General features: G+C 45.4%; 1 protein-coding gene across 1 annotated transcript in view; it reads right to left on the bottom strand.

Moving 5' to 3' along the window:
* LOC127416405 (potassium voltage-gated channel subfamily H member 5-like) overlaps nucleotides 1–25,273 on the bottom strand; it is a 159,061-nt gene that overhangs the window by 121,363 nt on the left and 12,425 nt on the right. Inside the window, exons 2-4 of the mRNA XM_051655754.1 lie at nucleotides 8,283–8,406; nucleotides 5,193–5,299; nucleotides 3,810–3,938 (exon numbers count right to left, since the gene is read on the bottom strand). Coding sequence (XP_051511714.1) covers nucleotides 3,810–3,938; nucleotides 5,193–5,299; nucleotides 8,283–8,406 — 360 coding nt within the window. The remainder of the gene's footprint in view (nucleotides 1–3,809; nucleotides 3,939–5,192; nucleotides 5,300–8,282; nucleotides 8,407–25,273) is intronic.

Here is a 25,273-nt window from a genome sequence, read left to right as displayed (position 1 = left end):
AAAGATTGATAATTACGAAGGGAGTATTTAAAAAAGATTCAAAGAGAACAACTGTGCACTATATTTGCAAGATCTAATAAAATCTTATTATTGATCTGTGCTTCTTTTTCATTTAAAGAGCCCTCAAAATCACTAGATGTTTCGCAGTTTTCTTTCCTGTGCTGATGTGTTTCCTATTGAAACATACTGTGTATCAATGAATTCATCGATTTTCTTTTTAAGCCAATAGGTTTTTAGTTATGTCACAGCCATGTACAACGTCATGGTTACTTGCGTAACCTCCGTTCCCTGATGGAGGGAACGAAACGTTGTGTCGATGTAGTGATTTTTTTAGCTTTTGTGTGGTAGAAATGGCATAAGCACACAAAAGAACATAGATATGACAGTGTATCATGGTTTGGTTCCCTATCTGTCACTCACTCGCCGTTGTGTCGATGTAGTGACACTAGGGGTCACTCTTGGGAGCCCGAGACACCTCTGGTCTTTGATAAAAGGCCAATGAAAATTGGCGAGTGGTATTTGCACGCCACTCCCCTGGACATACGGGTATAAAAGGAGCTGGTATGCAACCACTCATTCAGGTTTTATGCTGAGGAGCCGAGACAAGGTCCGGCCATTTCAGCGGGTAGTTCAGCGTTGTGGCAGGAGGGTCACAACGTCTCATTCCCTCCATCAGGAAACGGATGTTACGCAAGTAACCATGACGTTACCTATCTGTCACTCACTCGATGTTGTGTCGATGTAGTGACACTAGGGGTCCCTATATGAAACGCCACAACTGGCTGAACGTGTTACAAGAACTGGTGGTGTGTCGTGGGCAGACCACTGTGTGCCTCGTAGCCAGCACACCAGGTCAACACGTAACCTCCCCCAACATAGTTATGAGTGTCGAACGGCCCTTTGGGGACAAGTCGACTACCCAAAAAATAGAGACAGGCTAACCCAGTCGTGGCCTCTTTTCCCCTTCTCTTTTTCCACTCCTTAAAAAAGAAGGGGGATTATCTGTGTAAAGCCCGGTTCAGTACTCGCAGATCCAAGATTGGATGCAACCTACTGCCTTTATTCGGTACGATGAACTAGGGGCTGTAAAACCCCTTCTTCATCTCGGCCGGAGGGACAGGTTCTATCGCACCCTTCCGTAGGAGGGTAGTGATCTCCATGCGCAAGGTAGCAGCGTTTTCGTCCTTCACCAAGGTAAAGTGGATATCGCTGAACCTGGGCGGACGCCTGGTGAACTGGATCGCGTAGCCGAGTCAGACGGTCCGGACCAGCCATCGCGACGGATTGGAAAACGCAAGCCATGCATCCAAGTTCCACACAAGGGGGACCAAAGGGACAACATTGTCGGACATACCAGCAGATGGGGCCTCGCTGCGGGGCTGAGCTCGAGGTGCCACACCATGTCGTAGCCGTGCTGAGTCTAGGGACATCGATGCACTTACCTGGCTCCTTGTGACCACCCCCAGAACAGCCTGGGACAGGGGAGGAAGAGGCCTGTCCTCGTGACCCGTGGAGACTGTCACATCGGGGGCGGATTTGTGCCACAGCTGGGCACTCAGGGGTGGGAGACCGCCGCTGGAGCGCCAAACCTGCCAAATAGAGTGGTGGATGGTGGTCGTGATGACGGCCATGCACACCGGATACGTGACCCAGGGAACAAGGAAATCACTCTTGCTGAACTCTTGAGTACTGCAGCCACTTGGTAATACAGCGCAATTAAATGCAAAGGTAACAAAAAGATTCTCTTCCTGGCCTTCGACCGGGGGATGGAGAGGTCTGCTTACCAGCTCCAGAGCAGCGGGTTTCATTGTCCCTGGGTCGCCCGTCTCAAGGGCGCTTTGAAGCCTTTCACGGGTTCTTGACGGCCACGAGACGGGTGGCGTCTGCTTCCTGCGGTGGGCTCCACGCCGGGGCCGGGCTGAAGGGGCGGGCTGCGGTGGAGCCAGTGTAGTCACCGCAAGGGGATGCCCTTGGCAATGAGCAGACAGGGTGCAGGATCTTGAGCCGCGCCGGGGCAGGATATGCCGGATAGCCTCCGTCTGCTGTTCCACCGTTGAGAACTGCTGGGCAAAGTCCTTGATGGTGTCGCCAAATAGGCCAGCCTGGGAGATGGGGGCAGCAAGGAACCATGTCCTGTCGGCCTCACCCATCTCGACCATGTTGAGCCAAAGGTGGCGCTCCTGGACCAGTAATGTGGACATCGTTCACCCGAGAGACCGCGCCGTGACCTCCGTAGTTCGGAGAGCGAGGTCGGTCGCCGAGCGCAGTTCCTGCATCAATCCTGGGACGGAACTACCCTCGTGCAGTACCTTTAGAGCCTTGGCGGACTTGCAGGAGCGCCATGGCGTGCAGGGTGGAGGCGGCTTGTCCAGTGGCACCATAGGCCTTGGCCGTTAGAGATGACATAAACCTACAGGCCTTGGACGGGGGCTTTGGGCACCCACGCCAGGTGGCGGCGCTCTGCGGGCATAGGTGCACCGCGAGTGCCTTTATCCACCGGGGGATTGCCGAATAGCCCTTGGCCACCCCACCATCAAGGGTAGTGAGGGCGGGGAAGCTGAAAAGATCGGGACCGGGCAGTAAACGACCTTGCCTCCCATGACCTTGTCAGCTCTTCATGCACTTCCGGGAAGAAAGGAACGGGGTGGAGCGTGGCTTTGAGTGGCGCCACGAGCCCAGGAACCAATCATCGAGCCGCGAGGGTTCAGGGAAGAGCAGAGGGTTCGACTCTAGCCGACGCTCACGGCTGCCCAGGAAAGCATGTCATCATCTCTGCATCAGCCTGTGACTGGGCAATCGTCCCCGAAGGGAGGAGCCCAGCTGAGGCTTCCGCGTCCAACTGGACAAGCCCGCTCTCCGATGCTGCGCTCGAGAGCTCATCATTTTCGCGGGCTCCATATAAGAGGTCGAACTCGCCGTGAGACGAGCCGGTGGACTCATCAGGAAGCCCGATCGGGGCAGGCGAGCGTGCTGGGGAATGGGAGGTCCGCGGGGGGATGCCCGGTGGAGGCGGTCCCATTGGGGTCCCCAAATCACCCCCAGTGCCCCTTATACCCGTGGATAAAAGGACCAAGGCAGGGAGCCTCTGGGGTGGCTTGCTTTCTTATGAAGGCGAGCTGCGACCGCATTGTTGCCATGGACATGTCTTCGCAATGAGTACATGACCATCCACGAACACTGTCTCCATGTGAGCAGTGCCCAGACATGAAAGACATTGATCGTGACCGTCAGAAGGCGAGAGATAACGAGAGCAACCAGGAATAACACACAAAGGAAAGGAATCTTTAAAAAGACACGTCTTTAAAAAGACGCTCCGTGTGTGCCGCTCTTTTAGAGAAATATACTCTTTTAGAGAAATATACTCTTATTTCTGCCGAAGCGCCCAGGGGCATTCCCTGCAGTGCACCAGTGCAGAGGAGGGAGAAGCCGCTGAAATGCACCGTCAGATCCAGCAGAGGTGAATGAACAGTTGTGGGAATTGTGGGAACAGCATGACTGTTCGGCTCCGAAGAGAAAATCTGAATGAGTGGTTGCATACCAGCTCCTATTATACCCGTATGTCCAGGGGAGTGGCATGCAAATACCACTCGCCAATTTTCATTGGCCTTCAATCAAAGACCGGAGGTGTCTCGGGCTCCCAAGTGTGACCCCTAGTGTCACTACATCGACACAACGGCGAGTGAGTGACAGATAGGGAACCAAACCATGATACACTGTCATATCTATGTTCTTTTGTGTGCTTATGCCATTTCTACCACACAAAAGCTAAAAAAAATCCACTCAAGATGAGGTTGTGAGAGTGTTCTTACCTCTGGTGGTCTCATCTTCAATGGGCTGCTTGAAGACAGTGATATCCTTAAAAGTGCAGAGGAACAGGACCACCTTATCATTCTCATTCCTGATGGGGGCCACCTGCATGTAGAGCCACACAGGGGTTCCTGACAGCACCAGAGGAACGCAATGTGAGAGGGGAGAGAGGGTGGTGTTGAAAGGAAGGTGGAGTGTGAAAAGTGGTTCATAAAAGGAAGTGAATTAAGGAGCAGTGAGATAAAAGACATGGAGGAAAATTAAAGCAATAGAGAGGGAAAGAGAAAGGGACAGACAGGTTAAAGTCAAGTGAACAAAGGGGGGAACGGAGAGAAGAGAATAAATGATGATGAGATTATGATGGAGAATAGCGATTACAGGAGAAGTACAGACAAGACGGGAATTTAGAAAGACAAGGTAAATGGGAAGATAATTGAGACCAAGGTCCACAGTTCACCAGTATAAGAAATATACTGTGTAGCTGTGTGCCTAATGGGTCACTACGTCTGAGCTTAACCTGACAGCTTTATCTTATGGAGGCATCATAGGGATATTGATCTTTATAGTACCTATATGAGAAAAATCCAAGAGCAGAGAGGAAGCACTTGCCCTTGTTCACTTGGTGCAAGTGGCATTCCAAGAGTGCTGATATTTAATATAAAAGCACTTGGACACTTGTTTGGTTGTGGCTTTCCAAATAGTGTTGGGGAATTTGATTTATCCTTCATTTTTATTTCATTAGCCGATTCGGTTTGTGACCATTTCTTTTCTACAGATTACATCTTTACACCAGTACAAACAAGCATATTTTCTGTTTTGAAAGAGTCATTTGATTATTGACTCAACTGATTTGTTAAACAGCACCAAATTGTTCACTATCAAAACAATGGAAGTGAATGAGAATGATTTGTTCACTTAAAACATTCATTCAAAAGCACAGATTTGTTTATGAACAAACACTAGTTCAAAATTACTCTTCTTTTGGCTTCTATTTGAACTATTTTCGATGGTTGAAACAAACCATCTGGCCAATTTTTGTAGTAATTTACATAATTCAGAATTATTTACTTGTTTGTTGAACAGTTGCATGAAAACAGTATCACACTTGTAATGGTACTGCTGGTCTGAATACCTGCGGTAATCACTTATGGCCGAATCATCATGCTGATATTCAGAACAACACTCTTGCTCGTGGGATATTGTTTAATTAACACACACTGATTAAACTGGGTATGGAGAAAAGTGAACTTTCTCATACACCAGCATTTTTATAGTGTTTCTTTTTTTTTTCTTCAGATTCTTACGTTGAGCACAACTGCATCCCTGCACTCTTTCTCTAGATGCAACAGGCACGGCAAAGAACCTGGATTGCTGGGAATACTCACTGTTCTTCTTATAGAGCAGCACTTCAAAGCAATTGGATTCATAGTTATCAAAGGTCTGTCTGACTTTGTCTATTGTCTTCTTGTCTGTCAGTTCTCCATACATGAAACTGCCAGGGGGACAGAGAGACAAAATAAAAAAAAGGTTGTGAGAGGGGGAGAAGTAGGTGGGAAAAGGAGTGAGACAAACAAAGAGAGCAAAAAATAGAGTTAGGTGAGCGTGCACACCTGTATGGCATACACATCCCCCAGCAAACTCTAGCTTGTCTTTCACTGTCAATTAATTCAGTTAGTGTGTGTGTGCTGGGGGGAGTGGCTGATGACACGCACTGTCAGCTACTGCAGATGCTCTATTTAACTTCAGCAGAAAGTGGAGGCTGGACAAACAGTAGAAATAGAGCCAAACTTCCAACAAGTTCTACCCTTACTATTATTTAATAGGAAGAGAAGATATCATATTAAAATTTTAAGGAAATTTTAAGCAAAAGTTGCAAGAAGAAGGCAATCTGGTGGATATAGTGATTAAATTCACGGTACAGTAAATGTGAAACATCTTCAATGCAACAAAATATACAAAAAGTTTAACACTTTACAATAAGATTCCATCCATTAACATTATTTAATGCATTAGGTGTCATAAACTAACAATTAACAATATATTTTTTACAGCATTTATTAATCGTTGTTAATGTTAGTTCATAAAAAATATAATTGTTCATTGTGAGTTCATGTTAGTTCATAGAGCATTATCTAATGTTAACAAACACAACTTTTGATTTTAAAAATGTATTAGTATATGCTGAAATTAACATTAACTAAGATTAATAAATGCTTAATTAGTATTGTTCATTTTTAGTTCATGTCAACTAATGTTGTTAAGTAATGTTAACAAATGGAACCTTATTGTTAAGTGTTACCACAAAAATATATTGTAAAGGCTGACCAATATGGGCTTTTTAATGGCCAATACCAATATTTAGAGAGCAGAGTGGCCAACTGCCAATGTAATGCCAATATACTGTATACTATATATACTGTATAATACACAAGTGAGACATGCACAAAAATAGCTGCAATTAAATGAACAAAATATTGGAAGATAGAAAAAGTGTTACACATTGACAAAGCTGTAGGTTTTGGAACTGACACAAAAAAGAGTTAAAACTTCTGATAATCAGCCAAGCCTGCTCGGTTATTGATGCTGATAATCTCTAAATGGCAAAATATTGACCGATTAATTGGCCTAGCTGATAAAACTTTCATCATTCAAAACATTCTTCATCTAAATTATGCATTTTGCATCTAAATTATTTGTGTTGCAATTGTTGTTTCATGAAAAGTTAAGTTCTTTTAGGTCAGTACCTTCCTTCATATAGTTTATTGGATAATTTTCTTATTTTGAAGTTTTCTACAATGCAATGTGCATCAGAATGTTACACAAACCTTGTGTTCCTGTGCTCATGCCTCATGCTGTGAGAAACCCTCAGGTTTGCATCAAATTTAGTTGCTTTAAATTGAAGCATAAGTATTCTTTAAAAAGATGGTAAATCTGAAATGCTCCATTTCCCATGACAATAATCAGATCTGGGAGCTATTTTGTGAAAAGATTATTATTATTATTATTATTTTATTTATTTATTTTTTTCATTCAGCAGAAGGGATATTTTAGGTTGAGGACAGTTTGCAACAGTTCAGCGAGAACATGAGGTAAAATTACATGCGCCCCCTTTCCTCCCTTTCTCTATCTTTGACTGTCTCACTCACCTCTCTCTTTCTTTTCTCCTTTTATCTATCTTTTTCTTTATCTTTTCTTGTTCTCACTCAGCTCACTCTCTATTGGCATCTGTTGTCCTTCACATCCTCGAGTGGACACATGAGGAAAATTCTTTACTTGTGGATTCTGGAATGGGGTTGTAGGAAATTACTGAAATCAGGACTTGGCAAAGTTGCACCCCCTTCTGCACGGCACGGAATTTGAAAGTTTCCTCTAAACAGTTTTATTTGTTTTGGATCTTCTTATCACTTCAGATTCCATAAACCCAAACATACAGAGGTAATTGTGGTGCATGAGGGTTTTTTTGTAAGCTGCTCAGAGGTTTACAGTATCAAATCTTCAGCTCTTATTGCTTTAGCTGACAAAAGCTTGTGCCAATTCTACATCCAAAATTCCCCCAGAATCCTGAGTCAGTCTGGAGTCATAACACAGTCTGTAGACAAATGCATATCCCTGTATGTAGGCAGAGCAAAATCACTGTAGTTGGTATTTCTATTTCTGCTTCGATGATTGGCACCTTGCTGAGCATATTTAGCGCTAACAAGGTGCTCAGTGATGGCTCTGGGGAGAGGGTAGAGTGAGAAATGCGCAGGTAGATGGCTCTGGGGAGAGGGTAGAGTGAGACATAACGCAGGTAGATTCTACTCTGCCTTCATACAACTGCACTGACATAAGAAAGCTGCCTTCAGATGCATTGCTAACTCAAGTAGAGTGCAGAAACATCTGTGTCTAGAACTTTACCAAATCATGAGAGAAACATCCAAGTCAATTATCTTAAAGTGGAACTAGTAGGATTAGATGGTCAGGGATACTGGTCTGAACGCACTTGAAAAAATAAATAAACAAAATAATTGTGATCAAATTCCCTGCACTGCACCAGTTTGATAGGTGAAGCGATCTGAGTATATTTCCATCAGCTGAAAAGATCAGTTTATACCAGTATGAATTTCCATGATAGTTCAGGCTAGTTTGTTGGTTGTCTAGCTAGTGGAAAAAACAATTGTCTTTCCTACTGAGCTGGTTGACCAAGGACGTCTCGTTGGTTAAGCTAGTTAAGGGACACCAGCATACCAGCATGCAAAACAAAACATGTGCTGGGCCATTTTAACTGGGCCTTCGGAAAAGATTGAAGGGGCATACTTTTTGCTTCTAAAATAATATTAAAACACATTTAGTACACAATTTATTTATAATTAACACTAATGCATTTTTGCATATTGCACATCTTGAAAAGTCTCAAAAGTGTATTGGGATCACATCACTTACTTGATTACAGATTAAGGGCAGGTTAAAAACAAACATATGGGAGAATCTGTTACCTGCAGGTGCTGCTCTTCTGCATGACCTCTGCCCTGTGGTATCCAGAGAGCTTGCAGAATCCGTCATTACTGTAAACTATAGGCCACTCCACGATCTGTGCATTCCCCAGCAAGAAACTTGTCTCTGCACACAGACAAAAGAGAAAGTATGAGGACAGATGAAATGTGCACAATTAAGCTAGCATTTAATATGTGCATGTTAATACAATGTTGGGTGGTCACGATAATAAATTATATTTTTGGCTTAATTAAAATAAATTTATTTAGATCTTACATGCCGCACAGGTTTTATGGTTACTCCTGGTTTCACTGCACCTCAGATTAACTAACTTAATGAACTGATCAGAATTCAAAAACACTTTGCCTGGTTTAACAAACCTTTAATAAGCAATTTATGTAGAGGTTTTCCTGAAAGCCTAAGCTATCTGTGACATAATTTAAAATAGAACTGCTTCAGACGAGACAATGGGGTAATGTCATCACTGTTAGATAAACTTCCCTCCCTGTATGCTAAGGCACTGCATTATGAACTGTAAATCCCAATGTTGTCTTTACAGGAAAAATCAAGTTGTCTTAATTAAACATCACTTGAAATTACAAGTTTTGGGCTTATGACTCAATTATCTATGTTCCTTGAACTTATTTATCTAAAAAAATCCATAGATTTAACATTTTAAGTGTTAATAATTCAGACAAAATTCAGAACAAAATTGAGGCTATGTGGAATTCCCATAATATAATAATAAGATAATTCCATAATCCCTTGCACTTCAATTATTTAATTAGGATTTCTTGGTCAAAGGGGACTTATGCGGGCATTTAAATACAGGTGCATCTCAATAAATTAGAATGTCCTGGAAAAGTTCATTTATTTCAGTAATTCAACTCAAATTGTGAAACTCGTGTATTAAATAAATTCAATGCACACAGACTGAAGTAGTTTAAGTCTTTGGTTCTTTTAATTGTGATGATTTTGGCTCACATTTAACAAAAACCCACCAATTCACTATCTCAAAAAATTAGAATATGGTGACATGCCAATCAGCTAATCAACTCAAAACACCTGCAAAGGTTTCCTGAGCCTTCAAAATGGTCTCTCAGTTTGGTTCACTAGGCTACACAATCATGGGGAAGACTGCTGATCTGACAGTTGTCCAGAAGACAATCATTGACACCCTTCACAAGGAGGGTAAGCCACAAACATTCATTGCCAAAGAAGCTGGCTGTTCACAGAGTGCTGTAACCAAGCATGTTAACAGAAAGTTGAGTGGAAGGAAAAAGTGTGGAAGAAAAAGATGCACAACCAACCAAGAGAACCGCAGCCTTATGACTGTCAAGCAAAATCGATTCAAGAATTTGGGTGAACTTCACAAGGAATGGACTGAGGCTGGGGTCAAGGCATCAAGAGCCACCACACACAGACATGTCAAGGAATTCGGCTACAGTTGTTGTATTCCTCTTGTTAAGCCACTCCTGAACCACAGACAACGTCAGAGGCGTCTTACCTGGGCTAAGGAGAAGAAGAACTGGACTGTTGCCCAGTGTTCCAAAGTCCCCTTTTCAGATGAGAGCAAGTTTTGTATTTCATTTGGAAACCAAGGTCCTAGAGTCTGGAGGAAGGGTGGAGAAGCTCATAGCCCAAGTTGCTTGAAGTCCAGTGTTAAGTTTCCACAGTCTGTGATGATTTGGGGTGCAATGTCATCTGCTGGTGTTGGTCCATTGTGTTTTTTGAAAACCAAAGTCACTGCACCCATTTATCAAGAAATTTTGGAGCATTTCATGCTTCCTTCTGCTGACCAGCTTTTTAAAGATGCTGATTTCATTTTCCAGCAGGATTTGGCACCTGCCCACACTGCCAAAAGCACCAAAAGTTGGTTAAATGACCATGGTGTTAGTGTGCTTGACTGGCCAGCAAACTCACCAGACCTGAACCCCATAGAGAATCCATGGGGTATTGTCAAGAGGAAAATGAGAAACAAGAGACCAAAAAATGCAGATGAGCTGAAGGCCACTGTCAAAGAAACCTGGGCTTCCATACCACCTCAGCAGTGCCACAAACTGATCACCTCCATGCCACGCCGAATTGAGGCAGTAATTAAAGCAAAAGGAGCCCCTGCCAAGTATTGAGTACATATACAGTAAATGAACATACTTTCCTGAAGGCCAACAATTCACTAAAAATGTTTTTTTTTATTGGTCTTATGATGTATTCTAATTTTTTGAGATAGTGAATTGGTGGGTTTTTGTTAAATGTGAGCCAAAATCATCACAATTAAAAGAACCAAAGACTTAAACTACTTCAGTCTGTGTGCTCTGAATTTATTTAATACACGAGTTTCACAATTTGAGTTGAATTACTGAAATAAATGAACTTTTCCACGACATTCTAATTTATTGAGATGCACCTGTAGTTGTTATTAAGAATGCATAGAAGTTGTAGCTCTTTTGTAGTAATATTTATGTTGTTTTGTTGCAAATAGTTGTTTTGTGTGATGTCAGATATATATATATATATATATATATATATACAGGTATATATGAATTTCAGTGAAGAATTAAGTTTATTTAATTATTGACCTATAATCAGTTATAATCTTCTTTATTTGAGCCATTAAATGTATAACAATATTTAAATGGCAGATCTGAGTTAAGTCTACTTGCATCTACAGTAGTTACCTTAACTTTTTTTTTTTATGATTAACATTTTTATTTATTAAAACACAGGAATACAAAACATAATTATAAATACACAAAATCAACTTTTAACACCCACTACCACCCCTCCTCCTCCCCAACCCCAACCCTACCCCAAACCTCAACAAACATCCCTGTCGTCTTAGATGAACACATATAAAAGAATACAAAAACAAAAACCAAACAACTAAAAGAGGAAAAAAGAGAATAATAATAATAATAATAATAATAATAAAACATATATATATATACAAATATAAAAATCACACACACTGACAATTACCCCTCTCTCTCCATTATTCCACCCGAGAACCCTCCAAGAATGTTAAATATTCACCCCATTTTCCCACAAACAGATCCGGATTCCCCAGTCTTCTATAAGACCCCTCCTCTAAGGCCGCCACTCTCCCCATCTCCGAGCACCACTCCTGAAACGGGGGGGCTCCAACCGACTTCCAACCCTGCCTGGCGACCATAACACAGGTTAGGACCCAATCCTCCACATGTTTATTCTCCACATTAATTTCTGCCCCATCTCCCAAAATACAGAATCTGGGGCAAAATGAAACCAGAGTGCCCAAGAGATCACATACAAAACTCTGAACTCTCAACCAAAACCCCTGGATCTCAAAGCACCCCCAAAAAACATGGGTTATATCTCCATCCTTCGATTGGCATCACCAGCAGGTAGGTGTATCTTTAAGGCCAAACCTGTACAGTCTAGAGGGGGTCCAATAGAATCTAAGTAAAGTCTTGAACTGAATAAGGCAAACCCTTGCATCTCTAGATACAGACGACATTTTTCAGAATCTAAGTCCACACTCCATCCTCCAATACCAAATTCAAATCTTTCTCCCATAATCTCTTAATAGAAGTTAAGGCTCCGTCCCCCATACTCTGAATTCACAGGGAGTAGTACACTGATGCCTCATGACCTTTTTCAAAAGCCGCAATCACCTCACCCAAAGCATCTGCCTCCTTAGGGGGGTGTGTGCTACTCCCAAAAATAGTACAAAGCAGGTGGCGCAATTGTAAATATCTGTAAAACTGAGGTCTGGGGATCCCAAAATGTTGGACCAAGTTTTCAAACGATCTCAACACTCCACTTTCATATAGGTCACCGAGTGTAGCAACCCCCCTCACAATCCACTCTGGCCAGCAGAAAGGGGACTTGCCACTACGTAACCTTGGGTTCTTCCATATACTCGAGGCAACATTTAAATAAGTGTCCAATTTAACAATCTGGACACTTTAGTCCATACCGAGTGTAAATGAAAAATAACGGGGTGTAACTTAACTTTTCCGATTAGTTTGATAGAGATGCTTTGTAATGGCGAAATAGGGGCAAGAACTGCCTGTTCAATAACAAACCAGGGAGGGGCTCTCTCAGGTGGAAGTGACCAAAGAGCCAAATGTCTGAGACTGAACGCATAGTAATAAAAAATCTTGGGTAGGCCTAGCCCTCCTTTGTCAATTGGCCTATGTAACTTATTAAAATGCAATCTGGGACGTTTACCATTCCAAATGAAGGACTTCGCTATGCTATCAAATTGCTTGAAATAAGAGAGGGGGATATCTACAGGGCGAGATTGTAGCAGGTAGTTAAATTTTGGAATACAATTCATTTTGATAACATTAACCTTCCCAATCATAGATAAATGTAATGAAGCCCACCTGTCCACATCGCTCGAAAATCTTTTTATTAAAGGGTCAAAATTAACACTAACTAAATCAGACAAATTTGCTGGGAATAAATCCCCAAATACTTAATGCCCTGTTTGGGCCATTGGAAGGCGCCCGGCTGAAAAGCCGTTACCGGACAGTACGCTGTCAAAGCCAAAGCTTCAGATTTAGACCAATTGAATTTGTATCCTGAGAACCTGGAAAAGGAATGAATAATTCTGTGGAGGCAAGGCATATATCTAGTAGGTTCAGAGACAAATAATAAAATATAATCTGCGTAAAGCAGAAGCTTATGCACCACACCTCCTGCCATCACCCCTGGAAAATCATCCTCCTCCACTATCGTGGCTGCTAATGGTTCCAGGGCAAGACAGAACAATAAAGGGGAAAGAGGGCAGCCCTGCCGAGTGCCCCTATCCAGCGTAAAATAATCTGAAATTAATCCATTTGTTTGTACCGCTGCTACAGGGTGTCTATAAAGTAACTTAATCCAACCAATAAATGTACTCCCAAACCCGTATATTTCCAAAATCTTAAAAAGATAATCCCATTCTACGATATCAAATGCCTTTTCGGCGTCAAGTGAGATGGCAGTGACCGGAGATTGATCATTCGCTACTGACCACATGATATTGATGAAACGCCTAATATTATCAGAAGAGCTACCGCCCCGAATAAATCCCACCTGATCTATATGTATAAGAGATGTCATAACCTTACTTAATCGGTTAGCCAAAATTTTTGACAATATTTTTACATCTAATTGGATCAGGGAGATTGGCTGGTAACTTTTACACTCGCTTGAATCTTTGTCCTTTTTAAGAATCAGACTGATCCGGGCTTGTGTCATGGTTGGAGGAAGCTTTCCCTTCTTTAATGATTCAGTATAAACTTCTAACAAAAGTGGAGCCAGTTCTGTAGCATAGGATCTAAAAAATTCTGCAGCAAACCATCTGGCCCCGGAGCCTTGCCAGTAGGTAGGGACTTAATTACCTCGTCAAGCTCCTCCAAGGTTATCTCAGAATCAAGAGAGTTTTTTTGCTCAATCATCAATTTAGGAAGTTCTAATGGTTCCACAAAGTTTCTAATATCTTCATCAGTAGATGAAGACGTGGAACTATAAAGATCAAGAGAGAATTCTTTAAAAGCATTATTAATATCAATGGCTGTGGTAAAAATTTCACCACCAGCAGATTTCACTGAGGGAATGATAGATAGAGATTCTCTCTGCTTTATCTATCTAGCCAAAAGCTTCCCTGCTTTGTCACCTGACTCAAAGTATGACTGTCTTGCCCAGAATAATCAAAACTCCACTTTCTACAACAAAATAGTATTATATCTATATTTCAATCAGGTCAATTCTCTGAGGCCATCAGCTGACATACGGCGCTTCAGCTCTGCCTCTGCACTTTTAATATTTCCTTCCAACTCCACAAGTTCTTGTGCTTCGGAGTTTTTGGTGAATGAGGCATACTGTATGATCCGACCCTTAAGAACCGCCTTAAGTGCCTCTCAAGCCACGCCCACAGAGGATACCGAGGACCAGTTGGTCTCCATATAAACATTGAGTTCAGTCTTTAACATTTGTTGGAAATCAAGATTTTGCAAAAGGGACACATTAAGGCGCCAACTATATGATTTCTTTTTCTCTGTATTTGGCAACACCTCTAAACTCACCAGGGCATGATCTGAGACTAAGATATTTCCAATTGAGCAATCAACAACAGATGAAATGAGGGATTTGGATATAAAACAAAAAATCTATTCTAGAATAAATCTATGGACTGATGAAAAAAATGTATAGTCCCTACCAGATGGGTTCAAAAGTCTCCAAATATCCATAAGACCAAGATATTTACACATCCTGTGAAGCATCAATGTTGCTCTAGGGGGTTTACACACTTTGCTTCACTGTGATCAAGGACTGAGTCCATCAAAAGATTAAAGTCTCCTCCCAATATTATATCATGAGGGGTGCCAGCGGCTTGCAGCATCCCTTCAAGATCTATAAAAAAGCCCTGATCATCAGCGTTAAGTGTGTAAATGTTAGCCAAAATCAACCTTTGCCCTTGAATTTCAGCTAAAACAATAATGACTCTCCCTAATTTATCTTTAGTCTGTTTGAGACATTTGAATTGTAAATGTTTATTTACCAATATAATGACTCCCTTGCTCTTACTTGAGCCAGCACTAAAAAAACATGTCCACCCCATATATTCCCAATTTTTTCAGCTTCCTGCGGGGAGAGATGTGTTTCTTGAAGAAACACTATATCATATTTCTTACGTTTAAGAAAAGAAATAACCTTCCTTCTTTTTATGGGGTGCCCCAACCCATTCACATTCCATGTGGAGAGAGGTAGTACACTCATATTAACAACTGACATATTGATATAATAAAAATAAAAAAATTATACAGACCACATTCCCCATTAGTGAAACAATCAAACCCCGAACTTCCCCCCCGAACAAAACAAACAGAAAAAAGAAAAACGTGCGCCTTAACCCCACGCACGAAAGCGCCAACCGGCGACAATCCCTCTAAACTCAAAAGTTCCATGAATGTACATGAGCCCCCACGACAACTTTGCCATCGGATTGCTAAATTTTGCCTCACAAATTTGTGAGGCAAAATTACATAACAGAAAATACTTTGTAAAATAAACCCAGCCAACAGGAAGAATGAACACAAATAATGTGTAGATTCATTCACAGAACTGTCTCAAAGGTGTGATCTTCCACAAAACAAATTCCAGCTGATATAAAACCGTTCAGATTCCTCGGACAGACAGATGCATTTTCAGTGAGCTGGCTGTTATGAGTTCAACGGATGACATTATCATTCCAATGTCCCGTAAAAAAACTCAACAAAACATACTACAGCCAGCAGGAGGAATAAGCACGAAGAACGAACAGATTAATCCACAGCTGTTCCAAAGGAGTGTTATTCAACAGAACAAGCTCCAGCCACTAGGCGGAGCCAACACAAAAAGAAACAAAACCGTCATCCCAGTTCCCCAGATGGTCGAGTCAATTCACTCGGAGGCCGCATAAAAGTATATACCATGACTTACTCAATCCGTCAGCTTTATAAAAGACATCCTTTGTGTGAGCATGTAGATATTTTGCGGTCATCCATAGTGTCCACTCTCAAACTGGATGGGAACTTCAATGCAAAAGTAATCTTCCGTCAATGCAAAAGTTTCTTTAAGGAAAAGTGTTATTCACAAAACAAGCTCCAGCCGCACGGCGGAGCCAACGCCAAAAAACCTAAATGTCGCCCAGCTTCCTCAAGTGTAAGTACAGCGAGTCGACCCACTCACATGAGAAACATCCAACGGTTTACTCAGCCATTGATTCAATAAAAGATATTGCCTGATTGGGACATGTAAATACTTTGGTCGCTGGTGGAGTAGCGGTTAATTCCCTCTCTGATGACTCAAAAAAATCGATTCGTCTCTCAACATCAGTCACTCTTGTAACTATCTCAGAGAATATTATTTCCATCTGCGTAATCGATCGACGTATTACAACGAGATCCTCCAAGTCAGCAAGAATCTTCATCAACATCACCGACATGTTGGACAACTGATACTGGATTTCTTCTCCTGCCGCGCCATCCAAATCGTGTCCCCGGTCTGTAGGCCTGTCGGGGCTTTCATCCTGAACACGTAAGTGTCTTTTAATGTATCCAGAGCCCGAGGATTTTGACTTCTTTGCCATGTTTTGCATCAAAGAGCAAATTTGTAACTAGGTGTATCAAATTTCACCAGATTATAACATGAAAATTATTCAAAAATTATCAAAAATTTAAATAATTAAAAAATTATTCACACGTCTGCCCCTTGCATGGCATGTACGTGACCTCTAGTTACCTTAACTTAAATAGTTACGTTCAGTCAAGACTCCAAGTTAAGGAACCTAATTCCACAAGTTTTGGGGGCTTCAATGTCATTACTCAATTTAGATGAGGGATGATCATTTTAAGTGATTAAATTATCATTTGAATAAAGTTAACTTATTAAGGTTTTCTGTGTATGATCAAATAAAATAAATATATGCACATAAGCCATTGAAAGAACAATTACATGAAATGTAAAATCTCATGCTGTGTTTGGTCCTGGTTCGAGTTTAGAATTGCACACAATTTCAGACAAATACACACATATTCTAAGCATCATTAATTTACTGATGCAGCCAAACTTGCAACCATCATATAAAGTCAATTCAAAATAAAACAGCACATGTAACATTAAGTTTAACAACCACCTGAGGCTGAAAAACGTCATGGTTACTGGTGTAACCTCCGTTCCCTGATGGAGGGAACGAGACGTTGGTGTCGATGTAGTGACACTAGGGGTCACTCTTGGGAGCCCGAGACACCTCTGGTCTTTGATAAAAGGCCAATGAAAATTAGCGAGTGGTATTTGCACGCCACTCTCCCGGACATACGGGTATAAAAGGAGCTGGTATGCAACCACTCATTCAGGTTTTACGCTGAGGAGCCGATATAAGGTCCGGCCATTTCAGCGGGTAGTTCAGCGTTGTGGCAGGAGGGACCAACGTCTCGTTCCCTCCATCAGGGAACGGAGGTTACACCAGTAACCATGACGTTCCCTATCTGTCACTCACTCGACGTTGGTGTCGATGTAGTGACACTAGGGGTCCCTATACAAAACGCCACAAGGCTGAACTGTGTTACGTGAACTGGGGTGTGTGGTGGGCAGACTTGCTGTGTGCCTCATAGCCAGCACACCAGGTCGACACGTAACCTCCCCCAACACAGTTATGAGTGTCGAACGGCCCTTTTTGGGGACAAGTCGACTATCCAAAGATAGAGACAGGCTTAACCCAGTCGTGGCCTCTTTTCTCCTTCTCTTTTTCCACTCCCTAAAAAGAAGGGGGATTATCCGACTGGGCCACCAGGTCTAGTCGGGGGGTGTCCCTCCCAAGGGGAAGACACCGCGGAGACCACACCTCGCCCCAAGAGAGGGGGGGATATTTAAGTGGAAGAATACGTCACATGGTCTTTCCAACCATGTGGAGAGCCTTCAAGGTAGATCCTGCCCAATGGGGGAGGAGTTCCTACAACATGGAGACTGGGGCAGAGGGGCTCTGCCCAAGGAAGATGCAGTTTGCCAGCAGGGAAACGAATTAGCGGAAGATATAGATCGCATGGGGTTAGCTTTACAGGGAACCGCCACATGCGGAGCACCTACCCCAGAACCGGGCTCTTAGTTAGCACGTGTACTGGGCCGGCAGCGAGTCTCTCCGAAAAATCGACTGCCACAGGGCTCGGAGGAAGTCAACCAGGGAACAAATTTTGTGAACACTACTGGGAATTAACAGCGCACGTCTTCAGCTCAAAAGGAGGTGGAAGGCGCTATGTGCAAGCGATATACCCGGCCGGCTATCCCGGGCTTATCTGCTTGTTGTGTGCCACTACCTGGGACGAAACCGGTTCCACCCGGAGGTTGTAGAACCTTGCAAAGGTGTTGGGTGTTGCCCAGCCCGCTGCTCTGCAAATGTCTGTTAGAGAGGCACCCCTGGCCAAGGCCCAAGAAGCCACTACACCACGGGTAGAATGGGCTCGTAGCCCTACCGGGGGCAGCATGTTTTGGGCGAGATATGCCATAGTTATGGCGTCAACGAGTCAGTGGGCAATCCTCTGCTTGGAGACAGTGCTTCCTTTCTGCTGTGCACCAAAAGCAGACAAAGAGCTGCTCAGAGATTCTAAAGCTCTGCGTGCGATCCAAATAGATGCGTAAAGCACGCACGGACACAGCGACGACAGGGCTGGGTCTGCCTCCTCCTGGGGCAGCACTTGCAGGTTCACCACCTAGTCCCTAAAGGGGTGGTGGGAACCTTGGGCACATAGCCCGGTCAGGGTCTCAGGATCACGTGAGAGTAACCTGGACCGAACTCCAGGCATGTTTCGCTGACAGAGAACGCTTGCAGGTCACCTACCCTCTTGATGGAAGTGAGCGCAGTCAGGAGGGCAGTCTTCAAGGAGAGTGCCTTAAGCTCAGCTGACTGCAAAGGCTCAAAGGGGGCTCTCTGTAGACCCTGAAGAACTACAGAGGTCTGATGAGGGAACGAGGCACGGCCTGGAGGGATTCAGCCTCCTGGCGCCTCTTAGGAACCTGATGATCAGATCATGCTTCCCTAAGGACTTACCGTCAACTGCGTCGTGGTGTGCTGCTATGGCAGCAATGTACACCTTCATGGTGGAAGGGGACAGCCTCCCTTCCAACCTCTCTTGCAGGAAAGAAAGCACTGATCTGACTGCGCACCTCTGGGGGTCTTCCCGACGGGAAGAACACCACTTAGCGAACAGACGCCATTTAAAGGCATACAGGTGCCTCGTAGAGGGAGCCCTAGCCTGAGTGAACGTGTCTACCATTGCAGGTGGGAGACAGCTTAGGTCTTCTGTGTCCCGTCCAGGGGCCAGACATGGAGATTCCAGAGGTCTGGGCGCGGGTGCCGGATGGTGCCCCTTCCCTGAGAAAGAATGTCCTTCTTCAGGGGAATTTGCCAGGGGGGAGCTGTCGCGAGGAGCGTGATGTCCGAGCACCACATCTGGGCGGGCCAGTAGGGTGCTTACCAGGACGACCTTCTCCTCGTCCTCCCTGACCTTGCACAGGGTCTGTGCAAGCAGGCTCACTGGGGGAAAATGCATATTTGCGAATGCCAGGGGACCAGCTGTGTGCCAGCGCGTCTATGCCGAGGAAGGCCTCGGTCAGGGCGTACCAGAGTGGGCAGTGGGGAGGATTCTTGGGAGGCGAACAGGTGCACCTCTGCCTGTCGAATCAACTCCAAATCAGCTGGACCACCTGAAGGTGGAGTCTCCACTCTCCCTTGAGGGTAGCCTGTTATGACGGCGCGTCCGCCGTAGTGTTGAGGTTGCCTGGGATGTGAGTGGCATGCAGCAACTTGAGGTGCTGCTGACTCCAGAGGAGGAGATGGCGGGTGAGTTGTGACATACAACGAGAGCGCAAACCACCTTGGCGGTTGACATATGCTACCGTTGTCATGTTGTCCGTCTGGACTAACACGTGCTTGCCCTGGATCAACGGCCGAAACGTCCGCAGGGTGAGCAGAATTGCCAGTAACTCGAGGCAGTTAATGTGCCAATGCAGTCGCGGGCCCGTCCAGAAGCCGGCGGCTGCGTGCCCATTGCAAACAACACCCCAGCCCGTTTTGGAGGCATTTGTCGTGACCACGACACGCCTGGAGACCAGTTCTAGGGGAACACCTGCTCGTAGAAACGAGAGGTCGGTCCAAGGGCTGAAAAGACTCGGGACTCGAGTCTGGAGTCAGTGCTGAAGCGGCCTCATATGCATCAACCCGAGCGGGGTGGCCACCGCCGAGGATGCCATATGCCCCAGGAGCCTCTGAAAAAGTTTCAGTGGAACCGCTGTTTTCTGTTTGAACGCCTTCAAACAGGCCAGCACCGACTGGGCGCGCTCGTTCGTAAGGCACGCCATCAAGGAGACTGAGTCCAACTCCAAACCGAGAAAAGAGATGCTGAACCGGGAGGAGTTGCTCTTTTCCCAGTTGACCCGAAGCCCTAGTTGGCTGAGGTGTGAGAGCACCAGGTCCCTGTGTGCGCACAACATGTCTCGAGAGTGAGCTAAGATTAGCCAGTCATTGAGATAGTTGAGAATGCGAATGCCCACCTCCCTTAACGGGGCAAGGGCAGCCTCTGCGATCTTCGTAAAGACGCAAGGAGACAGGGACAGGCCGAAAGGGAGGACTTTGTACTGATACGCCTGACCCTCGAACGCGAACCGCAGGAAGGATCTGTGTCGTGGAAGGATCGAGACGTGAAAGTACGCATCCTTCAGGTCTACCGCCGCAAACCAATCTTGATGCCGGATGCTCGCTAGAATGTGTCTTTGCGTCAGCATCTTGAACGGGAGTCTGTGTAAAGCCCAGTTCAGTACTCGCAGGTCCAAGATTGGCCGCAACCCACTGCCTTTTTTCGGTACGATGAAGTAGGGGCTGTAAAACCCTTTCTTCATCTCGGCTGGAGGGACAGGTTCTATCGCGTCCTTCCATAGGAAGGTAGCGATCTCCGCGCAAGGTAGCAGCGTTTTCGTCTTTCACCAAGGTGAAGTGGACACCGCTGAACCTGGGCGGATGCCCGGCGAAGTGAATCGCGCAGCCGAGTCAGATGGTCCGGACCAGCCCTTGTGACAGATTGGAAGGTGCAAGCCATGTGTCCAAGTTCCGCGCAAGGGGGACCAAAGGGACAACGTCATCGGATGTACCGGCAGGTGGGGCCTCGCGGGGCGGAGCTCGAGGTGCCACACCATGTCGTGGCCGTGCTGAGTCTAAGGACATCGAAGCACTTACCTGGCTCCTTGTGACCACCCCCGGAACAGCCTGGGACGGGGGAGGAAGAGGCCTGTCCTCGTGACCCGTGGAGACTGTCACATCGGGGGCAGATTTTTGCCACAACTGGACGATCAGGGGCGGGAGACCGCCGCTGGAGCGCCAACCTGCCAAATGGAGTGGTGGACGGTGGTCGTAATGCCAGCCGTACACACCGGATACGTGACCCAGGGAACAAGGAAACCACTCTTGCTGAGCTCTTGAGTACTGCAGCCACTTGGGCATGCAGCGCAATTAAATGCAAAAGGTAACAAAAAGATGAAGATCTGCTTACCAGCTCCAGAGCAGCGGGTTTCGTTGTCCCTGGGTCGCCCGTCTCAAGGGCGCTTTGAAGCCTTTCACGGGTTCTGGGCGGCCGTGAGACGGGTGGCATCTGCTTCCTGCGGTGGGCTCCACGCCGGGGCCAGGCCGAAGGGGCGGGCTGCGGCGGAGCCGGTGCAGTCACCGCAGGGGGACGCCCTTGGCAGTGAGTAGACGGGGTGCGGGATCTTGAGCCGTGCAACGGGGCAGGATATGCTGGCTAGCATCCATCTACTGCTCTACCATCGAGAACTGCTGGGCAAAGTCCTCGACGGTGTTGCTGAATAGGCCCGCCTGGGAAATGGGGGCAGCAAGGAATCGTGTCTTGTCGGCCTCACCCATCTCGACCAGGTTGAGCCAAAGGTGGCGCTCCTGGACCACTAGTGTGGCCATCGTCCGCCTGAGAGACCGCGCCGTGACCTCCGTCGCTCGGAGAGGGAGGTCGGTCGCCGAGCGCAGTTCCTGCATCAATCCCGGGGCAGAATTACCCTCGTGCAGTTCCTTTAGCGCCTTGGCGGACTTGCAGGAGAGCCATGGCGTGCAGATCTGAGGTGGCTTGTCCAGCGGCACCGTAGGCCTTGGCCGTCAGAGACGACGTAAACCTACAGGCCTTGGACGGGGGCTTTGGGCACCCGCGCCAGGCGGCGGCACTCTGCGGGCATAGGTGCACCGCGAGCGCCTTTATCTACCGGGGGATTGCCGAATAACTGTTGGCCGCCCCACCATCGAGGGCAGTGAGGGCGGGGAAGCTGAAAAGATCAGGACCGGGCAGTAAAAAGTGCCTCCCGCGACCTTGTCAGCTCTTCATGCACTTCCGGGAAGAAAGGAACGGGGGCGGGGCGTGGCTTTGAGCAGCGCCACAAGCCCAGGAACCAATCACCGAGCTGCGAGGGTTCAGGGAAGAGCGGTGAAATCCACTCTAACTGACGCTCGCAGCTGCCCGGGAAAGCATGCCGTCATCTCCGCGTCAGCCTGTGACTGGGCGATCGACCCCGAAGGGAGGAGCCCAGCTGAGGCTTCCGACTGGATGAGCCCGCTCTCCGATGCTGCGCTCGAGGGCTCATCACTTTCGCGGGCTCCGAATAAGAGGTCAAACTCGCCGTGAGACGAGCTGGCAGACTCACCCGGAAGCTCGATCGGGGCAGACGAGCATGCTGGGGAATGGGAGGTCCGCGGGGGGATACCCGGCGGAGGCGGTCCCATTGGGGTCCCCAAATCGCCCCCAGTGCTAGCCGCGCTGGCCTCAAACCCGTGGGTAAAAGGACCGAGGCAGGAGCCTCTGGGGTGGCTCGCTTTCTTACGAAGGCAAGCCGCGACCGCAACGTTGCCATGGACATATTCTTGCAATGAGAACATGACCATCTACGAACGCTGTCTCCGTGTGAGCAGTGCCCAGACATGAAAGACAGTGATCGTGACCGTTAGAAGGCGAGAGATAATGAGCACAACCAGGAATAACACACAATCGGAAAAGCATCTTTAAAAAGACGCGTCTTTAAAAAGACGTTCCGTGTGTGCACTCTTTTAGAGAAATATATACTCTTTTAGAGGGGAAAAATGCTCTTTCAGAAAATATACTCTCTAGTTTTTCTGCCAAAGCGCCCAGGGGCGTTCTCTGCAGTGCACCAGTGCAGAGGAGGGAGAAGCCGCTGAAATGCGCCGTCAGACCCAGCAGAGGTGAATGAACAGTAGTATTCAGCTCAATGAGCATGACCGGCTCCAAAGAGAAATTCTGAATGAGTGGTCGCATACCAGCTCCTTTTATACCCGTATGTTCGGGGGAGTAGCATGCAAATACCACTCGCCAATTTTCATTGGCCTTTTATCAAAGACCAGAGGTGTCTCGGGCTCCCAAGAGTGACCCCTAGTGTCACTACATCGACACCAACATCGAGTGAGTGACAGATAGGGAACTACATTTTCTGAGGATTAAAGGTTTCTAGTCTTATTTTAGACTCTTTAGATTTGTGGCAAGTGCCTTAATCAGTTCATTCTTTAATTTGACAAATTGAATTGAAATGCAGTCTTAACATCAATATAATTGAAATGCTGTTGGGGTTAAGGACCACTGTTCATGTGAGACTGCATTAAAGTCACTTTCTCTAGTTTTTTTATAAGTGTTTTCAGTGAGGCCAGCTGACTTCAGGCTCCCAAAACAGATATAAAAATAGTCAGAAAAAGAGAACATTACAGCACAGAAAACAAATCAGGGCACAATTCATAACAGAAATGTCTGTGAGTGTGGGAATAAAAATCCTTACATATAGACTAATAGAATAATCTTTGCACACACACACACACACACACACACCACTATGTGGCTTTCATATTGCTGCAGAACTACAGAGAGAGAGAGAGAGAGAGAGAGAGAGAGAGAGAGGTGGCATCTGACACAGCCATTAAAAGGGTGGCTGCTTCTATCTTTTATTGAATAGTCTCCATTCTCTCCAATCCTCCTCTTTCAATTTGCCTCTACAGGACCAGGTGAAAGGAGAAGTTGAGGGGATAAAGTGAAGTGCTGTCCCCTTGAGGAAGGAGAGCGGAGACTCACTACAGTGGTCTCAACGCCATGGCCCCTGCCCTCGGATCAGGGGCCACTTGCAAAGAAGTTCTCCCTGAGGATGCAAGAGACCTAGATCCTGTTTGCAGATCAGGGCTCAGTGATATGACAATCGTATAATGTTCTGTCACTGTTGATCTTTTGCATCCTCAGACAAGAGAGTACATTCAAACTAATAAAGCATTTGCCAAGAACTCAAGCATTAACAACTAATATGGAATAGGAATTCTGACAAGTGGAGCTGGCCCATTAAGCATGGTATCTTCCACAGCACAATGGCAATGCCATTTTAAGTCTACGCAAGGAGTGCGATCACTGTAAGCTAGGAAAGAAAGCTTTGCTATTAAGAGCACATTAAGATAAAGCAATGCAAGACTCATGCAGTACTGATCCACCTCAAAGCAAAAAGAGCATCCACTCTGCCCAACATCTCCTTTTGTGTTCCAAGAAAGAAAGTCATCCTGGTTTAAATGTGAACTATCCCTTTAATTCTCATGTTTATACCTGTGTCTTCCTTGAATTAGCCTTGCTTTAAAAAGCAGCTCATGTCAGCTAATGCAGACTTTAAATATTCCCAGTGGTTGTAACATACACATTGATAACACTTTCAGCTCCACGTGAAGTCTAAGGCAGTCAGTCAGCATGGGATGCTGCCAAAGCTTACAGTATCATGTAAATGGTGAATACAAGGCATATTGACAGGGATGAAAGTCTTAACGATGTCAGTCAAGACAGCTGCTAGGCAGCTCTCCACAATTCCACAGCAGTGTTTACTGGAAAATACATAATATATGCACACATACACATGGACACACATTTACATATACACATATTGTAATTCCAATACAAACACTCACTTTCGTTGGAACTCATACAGTGGGGTTCAAAACTTTTAAACCTGGAAATAAGCAAGTTTTATGATTTAAAAGAAGTAAAACAAAGAAATGTTATGATGTAAAAAATAATTAGAATCAAATAAGTACATCTGTGACACTGAACTTGTAAACTACTTTATAAAAAATGTTCAGATTTCCTTGCTTCCATTGAAGCAGTTAAAGGGATAGTTCACCCAAAAATGAAAATTCTCTCATCATTTACTCACCTATGCCATCCCAGATGTGTCTGACTCTTTCTTCTGCAGAACACAAATTAAGATTTTTAAAAGAACATCTCAGCTTTGTAGGTCCATTCAATGCAAGTGAATGGTGGCCTGAAATTTGAAGCTCCAAAAAGCACATAAAGGCAGCATAGAAGTAATGGATACGACTCCAGTGGTTAAATCCATGTCTTCAGAAGCGATATGATGGGTGTGGGTGAGAAACAGATCAGAATCTTTTACCATAAATCTCCACCTCTGA

This window comes from Myxocyprinus asiaticus, chromosome 25, assembly GCF_019703515.2.
Source record: "Myxocyprinus asiaticus isolate MX2 ecotype Aquarium Trade chromosome 25, UBuf_Myxa_2, whole genome shotgun sequence".
NCBI lineage: Eukaryota > Metazoa > Chordata > Actinopteri > Cypriniformes > Catostomidae > Myxocyprinus > Myxocyprinus asiaticus.
Note: the sequence above shows the minus strand (reverse complement) of the source record. Positions and strands in the feature narration are given on the sequence as shown.